Source organism: Hemiscyllium ocellatum, chromosome 3 (assembly GCF_020745735.1).
Source record: "Hemiscyllium ocellatum isolate sHemOce1 chromosome 3, sHemOce1.pat.X.cur, whole genome shotgun sequence".
NCBI classification, from domain to species: domain Eukaryota; kingdom Metazoa; phylum Chordata; class Chondrichthyes; order Orectolobiformes; family Hemiscylliidae; genus Hemiscyllium; species Hemiscyllium ocellatum.
In genome coordinates this window covers 67,984,067-67,998,399 of record NC_083403.1, presented here as the reverse complement: position 1 = coordinate 67,998,399, position 14,333 = coordinate 67,984,067, and the positions used below count along the sequence as shown (strand labels likewise).

The 14,333-nt window shown below is 39.8% G+C and overlaps 1 protein-coding gene across 1 annotated transcript in view; it reads left to right on the top strand.

Annotated features, from left to right (window-relative positions):
• LOC132805817 (BSD domain-containing protein 1-like) overlaps positions 1-14,333 on the top strand; it is a 37,299-nt gene that overhangs the window by 11,461 nt on the left and 11,505 nt on the right. The window contains exons 7-10 of the mRNA XM_060821107.1: positions 8,265-8,371; positions 8,841-8,909; positions 10,118-10,199; positions 10,333-10,818. Of these exons, the coding sequence (XP_060677090.1) occupies positions 8,265-8,371; positions 8,841-8,909; positions 10,118-10,199; positions 10,333-10,818 (744 nt within the window). The remainder of the gene's footprint in view (positions 1-8,264; positions 8,372-8,840; positions 8,910-10,117; positions 10,200-10,332; positions 10,819-14,333) is intronic.

The window sequence follows — 14,333 nt, the reverse complement described above, 5'->3', positions numbered from 1 at the left end:
GCACTGCCCAAAGTAATTGTTGCTTTTCCAATGTATGTAAGTTAGAAATTTTGAGTTACCTACAGACTGAAATATACTGAGTAAATAATTTCATAGTAATGTAATTTATTTAGCAATACTTACTAAAAATCCATGAGCCAATTTCAATCCAGTTTCTCTATTCCCATTTTTTTTTCACTCCTGACATTTCAAGTGGTTTTGAGTTTATGTTGTACTTCAGTACACCTATAAAATGCATTTAGTGGGGGATCTAAGATGGCGGCGATCTGAGATGATCATACTGCAGAGCTTTGCATCGCAGCAGGAGCAGGACCCACCCAACCCAGGTCATCAGGATTTCTTGGGATGTTGGAAAGATTGTGGAGCCCCAAGAAACATTTAAAAATTGACTTACCTGTATTTTCAGCTGTCCAAAAATGCCTAAAAAGGGAGGAGGAACATCCGAGGCCAGGCCTGCAGCTCAGCCTGCAGCAGCCTCAGTGCAGATTACTCTCCAGGACCTGGTGAAATCTCGTGAGCTGTTGGGGAAACAGATTGAAGATAAGCTGGCTCCAGTCTCTCTCATGCTGCAGAAGCATGAGCAGCAGCTGGGAGACCTGGAGAAGAGGACGGATGAGGTGGAGCACAGGGTCACAGTGGTGGAAGCTGATGCCAGTTCATTCAAGGAAGAGATCCAAGCCCTGAAGATGCAGGTTCGTAATTTGCGTGCCCAAATGGATGATCTTGAAAACAGGGGCAGGAGAAAAAACATTCGGATCATCGGTCTGCCTGAGGATAAGGAAGGTGAGCGGTCTGCAGAATTTCTGGAAGATTGGCTTCCGAAATTCCTTGACTTGGAGACTGGCATGAGAGGATTGAAGATAGAGAGGGCTGACTGGGTCACAGCACGGAGGTCGGGTTTGGGTCAACACCCTCGTCCTTTCCTGGTGCGGTTCCATCATTACCAGGATAAGGAGAGAATTATGGAGGCTTCTAGACTCCAGGCGAAGGATCCAAAGGCCCTAATTTACAAGGAGTCTGAGATCATGTTTTTTCAGGACTTTTCAGCGGCGGTGATCCAGAAACGAAAATCATACAATGGTGTCAAGAGAAGATTGAAGGAGCTTGGGATTCAATACTCCCTGAGATATCCGGCAGTACTTCGGATCACCTTAGATGGATCCATACATCTCTTTGACACACGGAGAAGGCAAGAGACTTTGTGGGCAAACTCACCTAAGTTAAACAATCGTAGTATGTATAAATATTGTTGCTTGGGTATGCGTTTATCAATCTGTAAAAGAAATGGAGGAAATCCGGTTGGAGCTTTGTTTTTCCCCCTTTTGTTTTACTTCTATTGATGATAATTTGGTTCAAACTGTCTGGCAGTGGTTAAGATGTACATTTTAAATTTCTAAGTTAGGACATATCAAAGGATGGGTGGGGTATTTATTTCCCCTTTTTTTAAAATAAAAGAATGTTTTTGTATTCATATTGATATTCTATGGGGTGTTTATTCCTTTTAGCTTGTGCTTGTGATGCGGCTCTAGCTGGGAGAAGTGAAGGTGGTTGAGATGGTTAGATGCCTAGTTATGGGCAGTTCGGGACAGGTGGTTGCCCCCTCCAGGCAGGGGGTGAGTTCCCCCACTCAGCGCTGTTGGCGCTTTATATGTTGGTTTGTTTTCTGGTTTTTGTTGTCTTTTATTTCTAATAATTTTGTATGTTTGTTAAATGTAGTGGTTTAGTTTATGTAGTTTTTATATTTGGTGGATCATGTGACACTAAGGCTCAGCAATTTGTGGTTCCGGTTCTCCTCTCTGGAATTTAAATGTAGTTGCAGAAGATTATGGCTAATGATTTGATTAAATTGTGTACCTGGAATATCAAGGAAAGTCACTCGCCAATTAAGAGGAAGAAGGTACTCTTGAGTCTTAGCAATATCCACCTTCTCCTTTCTTTGTTACAGGAGACACATTTTGGATGACAAGGGGCATCTGAAATTGCAGCAGAATGGCTTTGACTGAGTTTATTTTTCATCATTTAACGCCAGAAGTAGGGAAGTGGCTATATTGGTTAAGAAAAATCTCTTTTAAATTGTTGGAATGTGTTAATGATACATATGGGAGGTTTGTAATTCTTAAAGCCTTGATAAATGGTGAAGAATATGGCATTTTAACTGTTTATTGTCCCCTATCTCATCCTCTTAAATTCTTGGTAGATGCTTTTTCTAAACTGATAAGTCTCAAGTTTCGGCACATCATTATAGGGGGAGATTTTAACTGCCTCATGGACCCCACAGTAGACAGGTTGCCTAAAGGTCCCTCGATACCCTCTACACAAACTAAACAGTTATTGGGTCTGTGTGGGGAATTAGGGTTGGTGGACGTCTGGAGGTGTCTCCACCCTACAGGTAGGGATTTCACGTTTTTCTCCAATCCACACAGATGTCACACGAGGATTGATTTTTTTTTTCTCTGACCCCTGCGGTAACCCTGGATCTGGTGGCATCCTGTAGGTGGTAATATTGCCATTTCTGATCATGCTCCAGTGTACCTGATAGTTAAAGTTAAGGATTTTACAGTGGATTCAAGGTTATGGCGAATGGACCCCTTTATTCTCATAGACAGCAAGTTTGTGGAGTATTTCTCTCGGGAATTTCGGGCATTCCTAGACATCAACATAGGCTTGTTTGATAGCTCATCTGTTCTCTGGGAAACTGCCAAAGCTTATGCCAGAGGGTTAGTTATTTCATATTCCATAAGTAGGAAGAGGCAGAAGGGTGAGCAGCAATGGCTCCTTGAAGCACGGTTGAAGGCAGCCAAGGCGGCCTATTTTAACAGACCCTCGTTGGTCAAACTACAGAGGATTACGGTACTGCGATCTGTACTAAATTCCGTGCTCACGCAGACAACAAAGAAAGAGCTGGCTTTTGCAAAGCAAAAGTTATACGAGCATGGTGACAAGCCAGGCAAATACTTAGCATACCTTGCCAGAAAGAGAAGTGCCCCACAAACCATTACAGCAATTGGGGAAAGGTCTGGGAACCTAACGTGATTCTAAAAAGATTAATGTGGCGTTCCAGAGATTCTACTCTAAGTTATATCAGTCTGAGAATTGTGAGGAGGGGCAGGCCAAAATGGAATCCTTTTTTAGAGATCTGAAGCTCCCGGGTGTGACTCCCGAACAACAGTCCTTTCTCAATGCCCCATTATCAGAGCAAGAAGTGCAGGAAACTGTGAGGCAGCTTCAGAGTGGAAAGGCGCCTAGTCCTGATGGACTTCCCAGTGAAATCTATAAGGAATTTATAAGTATACTGTCTGGCCCAATGCTGAATATGTTTAATGATTCATACAGTCATGTTTGTCTCCCACTATCTCTGAGAGAGGCCAATATTTCACTTATCCTTAAAAAAGGGAAGTATCCGGAAGACTGTGCTTCATCCAGGCCCATCTCGCTCTTAAATGTGGACTTTAAGATCCTCTCTAAGGCTCTCACGTTAAGGCTGGAGACTGTGTTACCTTCTATTATTAAAGAGGATCAGACGGGCTTCATAAAGGGTCGCAGATCCTCCAATAATGTTAGGAGGCTGCTTAACATAATTCAAGCATGCCAACAGCAGTCAATACAGGGATTGGTGATTTCTTTAGATGCAGAGAAGGCATTTGACTGAGTTGAGTGCCCGTACCTTTTCTATACTCTAGACCGGTTTGGTCTGGGCGAAATTCCCATAAGATGGGTAAAGGTTCTCTACAGTGTACCTTTCGCTGCGGTCATTACCAATGGGGTACGATCAAGCAATTTTAATATTTCGAGGAGCAGCCGGCAGGGCTGTCCCCTTTCACCATTACTTTTTATGTTGGTGATTGAACCGTTGGCAGAGGCCATTCATGGGGATCTCAATATATCAGCTCCAGAAGTGGGGTCAAAATTACATAAGATCTCGCTGTATGCAGATGATGTTCTAATTTTCTTGACAAATCCAGCAGTTTCAGTGCCTTGCCTGATGCAGTGCATTCACACGTTTGGCACTTTTTCAGGGTATAAGAGTAATTTTGCTAAATCAGAGGCTATGCCTATGGGTGGTCTTAAAAGAGTTGGCTCTTGAGAGTGACTGTAGATTCCCATTTAGATGGTCACAGGGGGAGTTTTGTGTATTTGGGCATATTCATTACTCCAGTTCTGGATTGGCTGTTCAAAGCCAATTTTACTCAATTATTTGAAAAAATTAAACAAGATCTCCAAAGATGGGAGGTACTTCCAGTCTCCTGGTTGGATTGGATAGTGCTTATTAAGATGAATATTCTCCCTCGTTTGCAATACCCTATACGGATGCTCCCCCTGATTTTCAATAAACAAACACTCAGGAGACTGAACAGTTGGTTCAGCTCCTTTTATCTGGCAGCATAAACGGCTCTTCATTAAATTAGCCAAAACTGCAGTTGCCTCACAGATTCGGGGGAGTAGACCTTCCGGACATTAAAAATTACCAATTAAGCTCACTTTTGATCTACGTAAGTGATTGGGTTTGTGGGGACCCTCTTTCAATATGGCCAGATGTCGAAGTCTCCCAGGCAAGATGCCCCCTTACCAGTTTGCTGTTTTTGGACAAGGTGAGGACAGTTAGGGAATATTGCCATAACCCAATAGTCATCAATACTGTTAAAGCATGGAGGGCATTTCGGCAGAGGGAAGGTAATACTGGCAAAACATCTTTGTTTACACCTTTAGTTGGTATGCCAAGTTTTCAACCAGGTATGATAGATTCAGGATTTAAACATTGGGCAGCTAGGGGTAAAACTTGCATGGGTGATTTATTTGAGGGAGATGTAATGATGTCCTTCGATCAGTTAGGACGGAAGTACGAGTTACCTAATAGAGACCTCTTTAGTTTTTTTTTCAAGTTTGGGATTTTATTCAAAAAAGGACCACACTTTTGACTGATCCCTACAAATCTGACATAGAAAGAGGAGTACTAAGGGCTAAGAGCACACTCTGTCAGTACTCTATATCACCAATTGGGGGGTGCCACCTCTGATGAATCTGATCGACTCTGCAAGATGTGGGAAAGAGAGCTGGGTGTTGAAGTTTCTTCAGAGGCATGGGAGGATATTTGGGAGACTGCAAGGAAGATACCAATTTGCACTGGGCTCCATGCTTTATAATTGAAGATTCTCCACAAGGTCCACTCAGCCCCAGACCGTTTTGTCAAAATTTAAACCAGGGGTATCTTCAGCATGCCCCAAGTGCAAGGTCTGTACGGGTACTCTTATCCATTGTCTTTGGTCTTGTGACAGGCTTCAAACTTAGGTGTAGGGGTGGAGAAGGACCTTATGTCGCTCCTTTTGAGCCTACCCATTGTATTGCCTGCAGACTCTCATAAGGCAAAACTTTTCAATATTCTTACATTCTGTGCAAGGAAGAATATCTTGCTAGGTTAGATATCCGAAAACTCCCCAGGCCTGTCGGGTTGGCGGAAGATTGTTATGGAGCATATTCCCCTGGATTTTCTCACAAATCTGGTACACCACAAAACTGAGAATTTTTACAAGATATGGCAGCCCTTTTTGAAATACCTGGACACAGATTTGTCTGCCACACTAACAAGGACTTTTATATAGCCGTAACGATTGTTTCATGAGTCCAATATCCAGGGAGGAGGGATTGTGAATGTATGAGTGTTTTGTTTGGCTGGGCTGAGTTATTACTATCTATTTGTTTGTTGGTAGGTATTTAGTTAGTTAGTTAAATGTATAGTTTAGGTTTTTTTTTACTTTTATACTTCTCTGTATATGTTTATACATTTCGTATAGGAGGGTGGGTTGGGGAATTTGTTTTTATTATTTGGGTTGAGTTTTGTACTATTTTTGTACTGTTTTGAATTGCATTGTTTTGTATTTGTAATATTTAAAAAAATTTTCCAAATAAAAATATATTATTAAAAAAATGCATTTAGCAGGTCTTATATAATGCAGATGATTTTGATATACTGCTCAAGAACTGCAGTGTTGCCCTTAATGAGGGGAGTCTGTCCATTTTTCTTTTTACTGGAGAGTAACAAAAAGTAATGTGTATCTTTTATCAGTAAATTCCTGCCATTCATTATATTAGAAACTTCCTATTGCTAGGTGATTGATGGAGTTTGTCTCATCATTGGATCTCCTCTTGAGACATGTGCAATGAACATTGTGCATATTTGGTTCTTTAACTCAGTCATGCTAGTTTTGAAATACAAAGCAGCAGTGACAAGCTCTCAGAAGACTTAGAAGTTTAGGGAATAGGATGATGGAAGTCTTGTGGTTTATGTCAAACACCATGTCACACCAATATCAAACAATGAACATGTCATGTTGTCTTGAATCATTAAGCAACCATCTACCTTACATAACTTTGCCACTGAATAAATTTAGCGGCGTTATCTTTTCATATTTGCCTTCAGCATGCCACTTATTTTTTGATCAGCATTCAGGAAGATTGAAATTGCATGTGATATAGTATGTAAAAGATACAATATAAATTATGTTTGCAAGTGGCAATATTGATTGTACTATTGCATGATTCCAACCAACATGCAACACCCCTGAAAATGTGTACTGAATGTATGCAGGTTTATCTAGCAACTGTGTAAGAAATATAAGATTGAAGGGAAGATCCAAATTCATTACTGAAGGGCTTCCATCAAATCCATTGGAAATTAAATAGATTTAATTGGATTTAGACAGATCTGGGCATACAGGTCCACTGTTCCCTAAAAGTAGCAACATTGGTAGCCAAGATGATTAAGAAGGCATATGATATGCTTGCCTTCATTGACTGGGGCATGGAGATCAAGAGTTGGCAAACCATGTTGCAGCTATGTAAAACCCTTGTGAGGCAGTATTTGAAGTATTGTGGGCAGCTTTGGTTGGAAGGACTTGGAAGCTTTGAGAATGCAGAGAAGGTTCACCAGGATGTTATCTTGTCTCGAGGGTATTGGCTATGAGAAAAGGTTAAAAAGACTAGGATTGTTTTCACTGGAAAGACAATGGCTAGGAGGAGACCTGATAGAGGTCAGCAGAATTATGGGAGACGTAGATAGGATGCTTTTTCCTGAAGTTTTTTTTCCTCCAGGTTGAAGTTTCAATTATTAGGGGGCACAGGTTCAAGGTGAGAGTGAGAAAGTTTTAAGGGAGATGTGCAAGGGAAGATTTTCATGCAGAGAATGGTAGGAAACTGGAACACACTGCTAGAAAAGGTGGTGGAAGCAGGCACTTTGGCAACATTTAAGAGGCATCTGGATGGTTACATGAATAGGGAGGGAATAGAGGGATATGGACTGAATAAGGGCAGAAGGTTTGCTTTTTAGTTTAGTTAGGGTACGATGGTCAGTACAGGCTCAGAGGGCCGAAGAGCCTGTTCCTGTGCCATACTTCTCTTTTGTTCTTTTGTTCTCTTTTAATCAGAAACACTGAGAGCCCCACCTCACACAAAATTAAGCAAAGAACATCAACTGAAAAAATTATTTTCAACGAGTTGCTGGGATGCCATATAGCTGAGTAGAAAGTAGCATATAGTGAAGTAGAGACAGTGCTGAAGCAAAAAAGAGGGGGAGAGAAAACTAAAAAGTGTAGAAAAAGACTCCTTAAAATGAATCAATAAACAGAAAAGTTTCACATTCATTGTAGTCATAAATGTTGGCAGTGTTTCACAGCAGTTGAGTTATATTTTTGTTGTTACTCACATCATTGAATGGGGGAGACCAATCTCCACACCTCAGACATATGTAAAGACTGCTGCTACTCTTCCTAGTCTTTTTTTTTGAAACAATATTTCAAATTAATAAGGTGATACATTTCTTTTAATCACCTACAATTTTTATTAAAAGATTTTAGTTGTCATTATGAAATCTCTTCCATGTTGTTAGCAAGGATACAGTATCTGTCCAGAATTTTAAAAAGCCCCCTTTTCTGTTTAGCTTAATTCCAGTCATATTTTGTATGACTGCCACCACCTGTCCTTCTCTTAGGTGAAGACTTTGAGCTGATAATTTTAAATCAACTCAGGTTTAAATGGACACACTACTGTAGACCAATTTGCATCTTTCTGTGCTTAATGAGCAAAAGTGTTCTCGTGATGTGCATTGACCAAACACATTTGAGTAGTCTTGGTCTAATCTATAATTTGAAATGTTCAAACATATTTTGACTATTTCCAGCAAATTGAATGCTTGAGGTTTACAGATGACCTGTTTTCAGAAATAGTTGATGAGTTTACTTTCCTTATTCTATGTAAATCTTTTGTTTCCACAGAACAGTATAACTCCTGGTTGTTGAGCTTCACCTTGGAGGATGAGAAGTGTACTATATCTGACCTCTTGGACAATAATCCACCCATAAGAGATCTTTATGCAAAACTGGTATTTTTAATCAGTGATCTGAGCAAATTAAAATACTTGGCTAAATTGCATGCAGTTGTATGAAAACTTATCACATTGGCATCTACTTACCAAAGACTACTTTGCATCAGTCCATAAAAATGGGCTGTGTACCAAAAATACTACAAAATGTTGCAAGAATATATTCAAAATCAGTTTGAAATAATCATTTTAATTTAACTTCAGAAGAGCAATATAATTAAAATGTTGAATTTCTGGCGCTCGACTTTTCTACAATGTTCTTTCTTGGTTTAAACTGGCAGCCTGACTTTTGTTAATAAACCTGTCAATTTTATGATGCATTTATTAATATACTTCAGTATGTATTTATACTTTTATATATTGTTATTAATATAACTGTTATATCTGTGCTTTAATTTTATTTGCATAGTGAATTCCTAACTAGCTAACTTTTTTGATTTGCCTTTTATTAACGAATTCTTTTTGACAGGTTCCCTCTGAAATCACTCATTCAGACTTCTGGTCTCGCTATTTCTATAGAGTCCATCAGCTACACCAGGTCAGCACTACAAAGGGTTGATGTTTCCTGGAAAAAACAGCAATGATTTGCAGTATTGGTAGCAAAATTAATTTTTAACATCTTTGGATAGTGATGATGGGACAAGGGAGCAAACATGAACTACTGCTGTGAATGCCTCTCTTTTGGATAATGGGTGAAGTGCACATCACGATTATCTGTGGCATCCTCTGGAATCAACTTAATCTCTAGTGATCACTCTTAGAAAGTTGTTTATTGTAAAACCATCATCATTTGTGAACTCCCCTTTTTTTCCCTCCCCCGCGCCCCCCCCCCCCCCCCCCCCCCCCCAAGGGCAAGAAAGGTTAGGGACTGAAAGTCAGAAATCAAGTTTTACAGGAAAGAAAAATGGGTTTTGGGAGTGGAGGAGGACCTTCAGGGACAATGCTTCCACTAAGTATTCAACTCGGCATTTGGAATGATTCTGTGCCATTTCCAGACAAGTGAGATTGATTTTTGTTTTCTTAGTAAAAATCATATGCACTTGCAAAAATCAAATGCGCTTGCACAGATGTAAGATTATAATTTGAGCAACATGGTATCAGAATGTTCACCCCCTAGGCAGTTCCATAATTCACATTATTAGCAGGTGCGGAACTATTAGAAGTTTCAAACTTGGGTTCCTATCATCTTTTGCATGTCTTCAGTACAGTTGCAAGGAGACAGAAAGCTATATTGCAATTGAGCTCATTGCCTGTCTTAAATGCAATATTGCACCTCTGATAGTTTTCTGATTCTCTAAGTCGTGCTGTATGTTTCAAGTGGAAACAGCCTTTACTGATGGGGTTCATCTGACCAGTTTTTTTTTATAATTAGCAAGTCAAATCTTCTGCTTATGTCCTAAACAGGCCTTCTGCAGGTGTAAGCATGGTCAGGGCATGCAGAAAGTTGAAATAGAACAGCTTCTGCAGTGTATAAAAGTACAATAGCAAATATAAATAATAATGGTATTCTAGGAGCACGAATTTATGGCAAAAGGCTGGATTGCAGTAGAATTTGCATCCATAAATTCAAATATAAAGTAAATAATCAGTTACAAATATGGAAACCTACAATTGTCATGCAATAAAAACTGATAGAGACAGAAATTGCAGCAGGTAACCAGGAAGAGTGGACAAGATATAAAAGGATTATTGAATTAAAATTAAAAACCAATGCACCTTAGCACTTTTTTCTTAACTCTTACACAGGAAGAAGCTCGGAGAACAGCTTTAAAACAAAGAGCAGAACAAAGTACATATTCTGTGGACCTTGAATGGGAAGATGACGAAGGTATAGAAATGCAGTATAAACTCCTTGCGCCATTATGAAGAACTATTTAAGTAAATCTTGTGCTCATAGAATGGTGCAATGAGCCAAGGAATTAAAAATTGTTACCTTTTCTTATTTAATCTTTTGTCCTTAGATGAGTGGAATGATACAAGCCTTTCTGCTGCTGCTTTTAAACCAAAAGACCTAAATATAGTAACTAATGACAGGTATGAACTACCAGGAAACAAAATGGAAGAAACTGGCTCGAGAGTTACTGCGTCAATTCTTTCTGACAACGCATCTGATGAAATCCAACCACTTGCTTTGCTTTCCATTGGGGACACTCAAGTAATCCAATTGAAGCACCCAGCGGGAGAAACTATCCAAATGTTGGAATCTGGTTTGGAAACAGAGAAGAAGCTTGAAAATAAAATGGTTTTAAAAGAAGATTTGTGTGATAAACTATTTAGAGATGAGGGCATAAGTACCGGGGGTGAGGATTCTCCAGGTTTTGAAGAGTCCCTGATGTCCACTCTCGAGAGAAATCACGATCGTCTCAATTTACAATCTGAAATTGCTAAAAATACATTCATCAATTTAAATTCAAATGTTGAAGAATCTGCTTTTTGGGGTATCAAAGGTGAGTGTTTTGCTTCAAGTTATGTGCTAACAGTATTGTTTGGATTGTTTTGTGTTTCGATTTTCTTAGTCTTTCTTTGCCGATCTTGTCCGTCCTGTGCTCCATGCTTTAGTGTAATTTGATGGGCACCAATGATACCTAGCATAAATTACCATTCTTCAGTCTTGAACTTTGTCATTGTGTGGTAGCATGCTGTTTGACTGTTGAGCTTCATAGAAGATTAAGCATGTACTCAACATGCTTCTCATAGGCCCATGTGTAGTTCCTGAACACAATTCGAACAGGGATATCAGGTTGAATTTCCTGTCTCCAATTTGACACACAGAACGATGATCGTACTGGCAAACTTGCTGAAATCTTCAAATTTAGTACTAATTGTAAATTGAACTTTGAATTAGTCAACATATTTACTGGATTAGTTAGTTGAATAATTGGTAGTTTTTTAAAAAAAAAATCTTGTTTTTGAGCATTTAGTCAATCATCCATAGTTTAGCAGTAGTGGAATCCATATAAAATAAACCTTTCGCACTTTGCTCAGACTTCCTGTTTATATCACACTTTGTAAGTCATAGTATAACTCACTTTTTTAAAAGTTTTCGAATGTGCATGATATGTGCATTAATGATACTTGTAAATGAACTGTGCCCTCTGCTGGATTGAGTTGTCACACTAAACTATTGCTTTTACTGAAACTCAGTTATTTAATTCACAGGATTTAGGCATTACTGGTGAGGACAGCAATTAATGCTTGACCTTGACCTTAACCATCCATGAGAATGTGTTGGAGAGAGAGCTTCTTGAACAGCCGTTTTGTAGGTACATCCTCAATGGTGATAGGGAGTTCCACAAGTTTAACCAAGCAGCTGTGAAGATGCAGTGATATAATTCCGAGTTGAGATGGTTTGTGATTTGGAAAGGAATTTATAGATGGTGTTCCCATGCAAATGTTGCCTTTTCTTCTAGGTGATAAATGTTACAGGTTTGCAAGGTCCTATCAAAAAGTGCTGATGAGTTGCTATAAGAATCGAATGGATGAAATACACTGCAGTACTGTTAGTGATAGACGAAGAGAATACTCAAGATTGCAGCTGTACACAATGTTTGTTAGGTCACTTTTGGAATATTGCATCCAATTCTGGTCTCCTTCCTATTGGAAGAATGTTATGAAACTTGAAAGGGTTCAGAAAAGATTTTATAAGGATGTTGTCAAGGTTGGAGGATTTGAGCTAGAGGGAGAGGCTGAATAGGCTGGGGCTATTTTTCCCTAGTGTGTCAGAGGCTGAGGGGTAACCTATAGATGTTTATAAAATCATTAGGGGCTTGGATAGGATAAATAGACAAAAAGTCTTTTCCCTGGCGTGGGGCGGAGTCCAGAACTAGAAGGCATAGGTTTAGGGTGAGAGGAAAAAGATGTAAAAGGGACCTAAGGGGCAATGTTTTCACACAGAGGGTGGTGAATGTATGGAATGAGCTGCCAGAGGAAATGGTGGAGGCTGGTGCAGCTGCAACATTTAAAAGGCATCTGGATGGATATATGAATAGGAAGGGTTTGGAGGGATATGGGCCAGGTGCTGGCAGGTGGGACTAGATTGGGATATTTGGTCGGCATGGACGAGTTGGACTGAAGGGTCTCTTTCCATGCTGTACATCTCTATGACTCTAACACTGGTAGATTGCCAATTAAGCAGGCTGTTGTGCACTTTTGAGATTTTTTGGATCTCATCCGATTAACGACAGAGTACTTGGGCCTTCTAGATGGTAAAAGGGGTTTGGAGAATCAGAAGGTGCACAGAAATCCCAACCTCTGACTTGTCCTTGCATCTATACTATTTATAGAAGTGGTCCAGTTCAGTTTCTGATCATTGGTGAACTCTAGATTGTTTTAGAGTCACGCAGCATGGAAACAGACACTTCAGTCCACACTGACCATTGTTGCCAACTAAACTGGTGCCACTTGTCTGCGCTTGGCCCATATCCCTCCATACCCTTCTTATTCATGAACTTACAATGTTTAAAAGACATTTGGTAACTATTCCTGCATCACCCATTTTCTCTAGCTGTTCATTTCCATGCACAGGCCACTCTGTGTAAAAAAAAACGTTGTTCCTCATGCTCTTTTTAAATCTTTTGCCTCCCACCTTAAAAAATGCCTCTTAGTTTTGAAAACACCCTTGTTATTCAGCTTGTTTGTGCCCTCAATAAGGTCACCCCTCAATCTCCTGTACTTTACAGGGGAAAGAAAAGTCCTAGCCTTTTTGTATCTCAACCTTCCATTCCTGGCAACATCCTGATAATTTCTGAACACTCTAGTTTAATAAAATCCTTCATATAACAGGGTGATCAGAACTGCACATGCTAATGCAGAAGAGGCTTCACCACCATCTGTACAACCTCAACATGACATCTCTACTCCTATTCTCAAAAGTCTGAACAATGAAGGCAAGCGTGCTAAATGCTTTTTTGGCCATTCTGTCTACCTGTGATGCAAATTTTAAAGAATTATGTACCTGTACCCTAGTTCTCTCTGTTCTACAACACTGCCCAGGGCCCTACCACTAATTATATATGTGCTATCCTTGTTTGTATTACCAAAATGAAATACTTTACATTTATCCAATTTCAACTCCATCCGCCACTGCTCATTGATCCAATTGATCAAGATCACCGTAATCTTCAATAACTTCTTGATGGAGGGTTTTTAATGATCCAGTTAAATTATACAGTTAAATGATTCAGTTAACGGTCACGAGCAGGTGTTTCGACTCAGTCTTGTTGATACTGGTCACTAACTGGCATTTGAGCAGCAAGTAACATTCATGCTACATATTAGTGAAAATCCAGATCTTTCAACATCTGTGCGTTAGATAATCGTTTTACCTGAAGGTTTGCAAATGGTAATGAGTGGTCTTTATCATCAGCAAACATCTCCTCCACTCATGTTGATGGAAGTTCATTGAAGTAGCTGGTGATCATCAAACCTAGGACCATAAGACGTAAGAGTAGATGTCAGTAAAGGTATGTAAACATATAATGTTTTAAGAAAAACTCAAATGCAGTAGTCGTTTAGTAATAGCAAGCTTGAATACTGCTGAAAAGAAAACACATTTCTGTCAAAATATATTTGTCTTGCCCTCATCAGCGCAATACTGTGCTGTAGCAACTCTGGTCATGTTTACCACTAATGAGATGCAGCCTCGAGGCAAGAAGACATTCTGCCTATCCTACAAATGAGTCATGTAATGTATGAAATTCAGTGCCAGTGTGCATAGGAGCAGAAGCAGGCCATTCAGCCCATCGAGTCTGCTCTGTACGGAAGGGCTTACTGTTGTTGGGATGTTCTGGGTTTCACACCAGTGCAGTAATCAATTTCTACAAGTTATGAATAGCCCTTCATAGTTGCAGTATGTGAAGCATAACCCCATAAATGGCAGGTGGAGCACCAGTTTGTGCCATATTTGGCTGACGGGGACCTGGGGGTCCTGGTGGATGGGATGGCAGACAGATTGGCTGCCTCC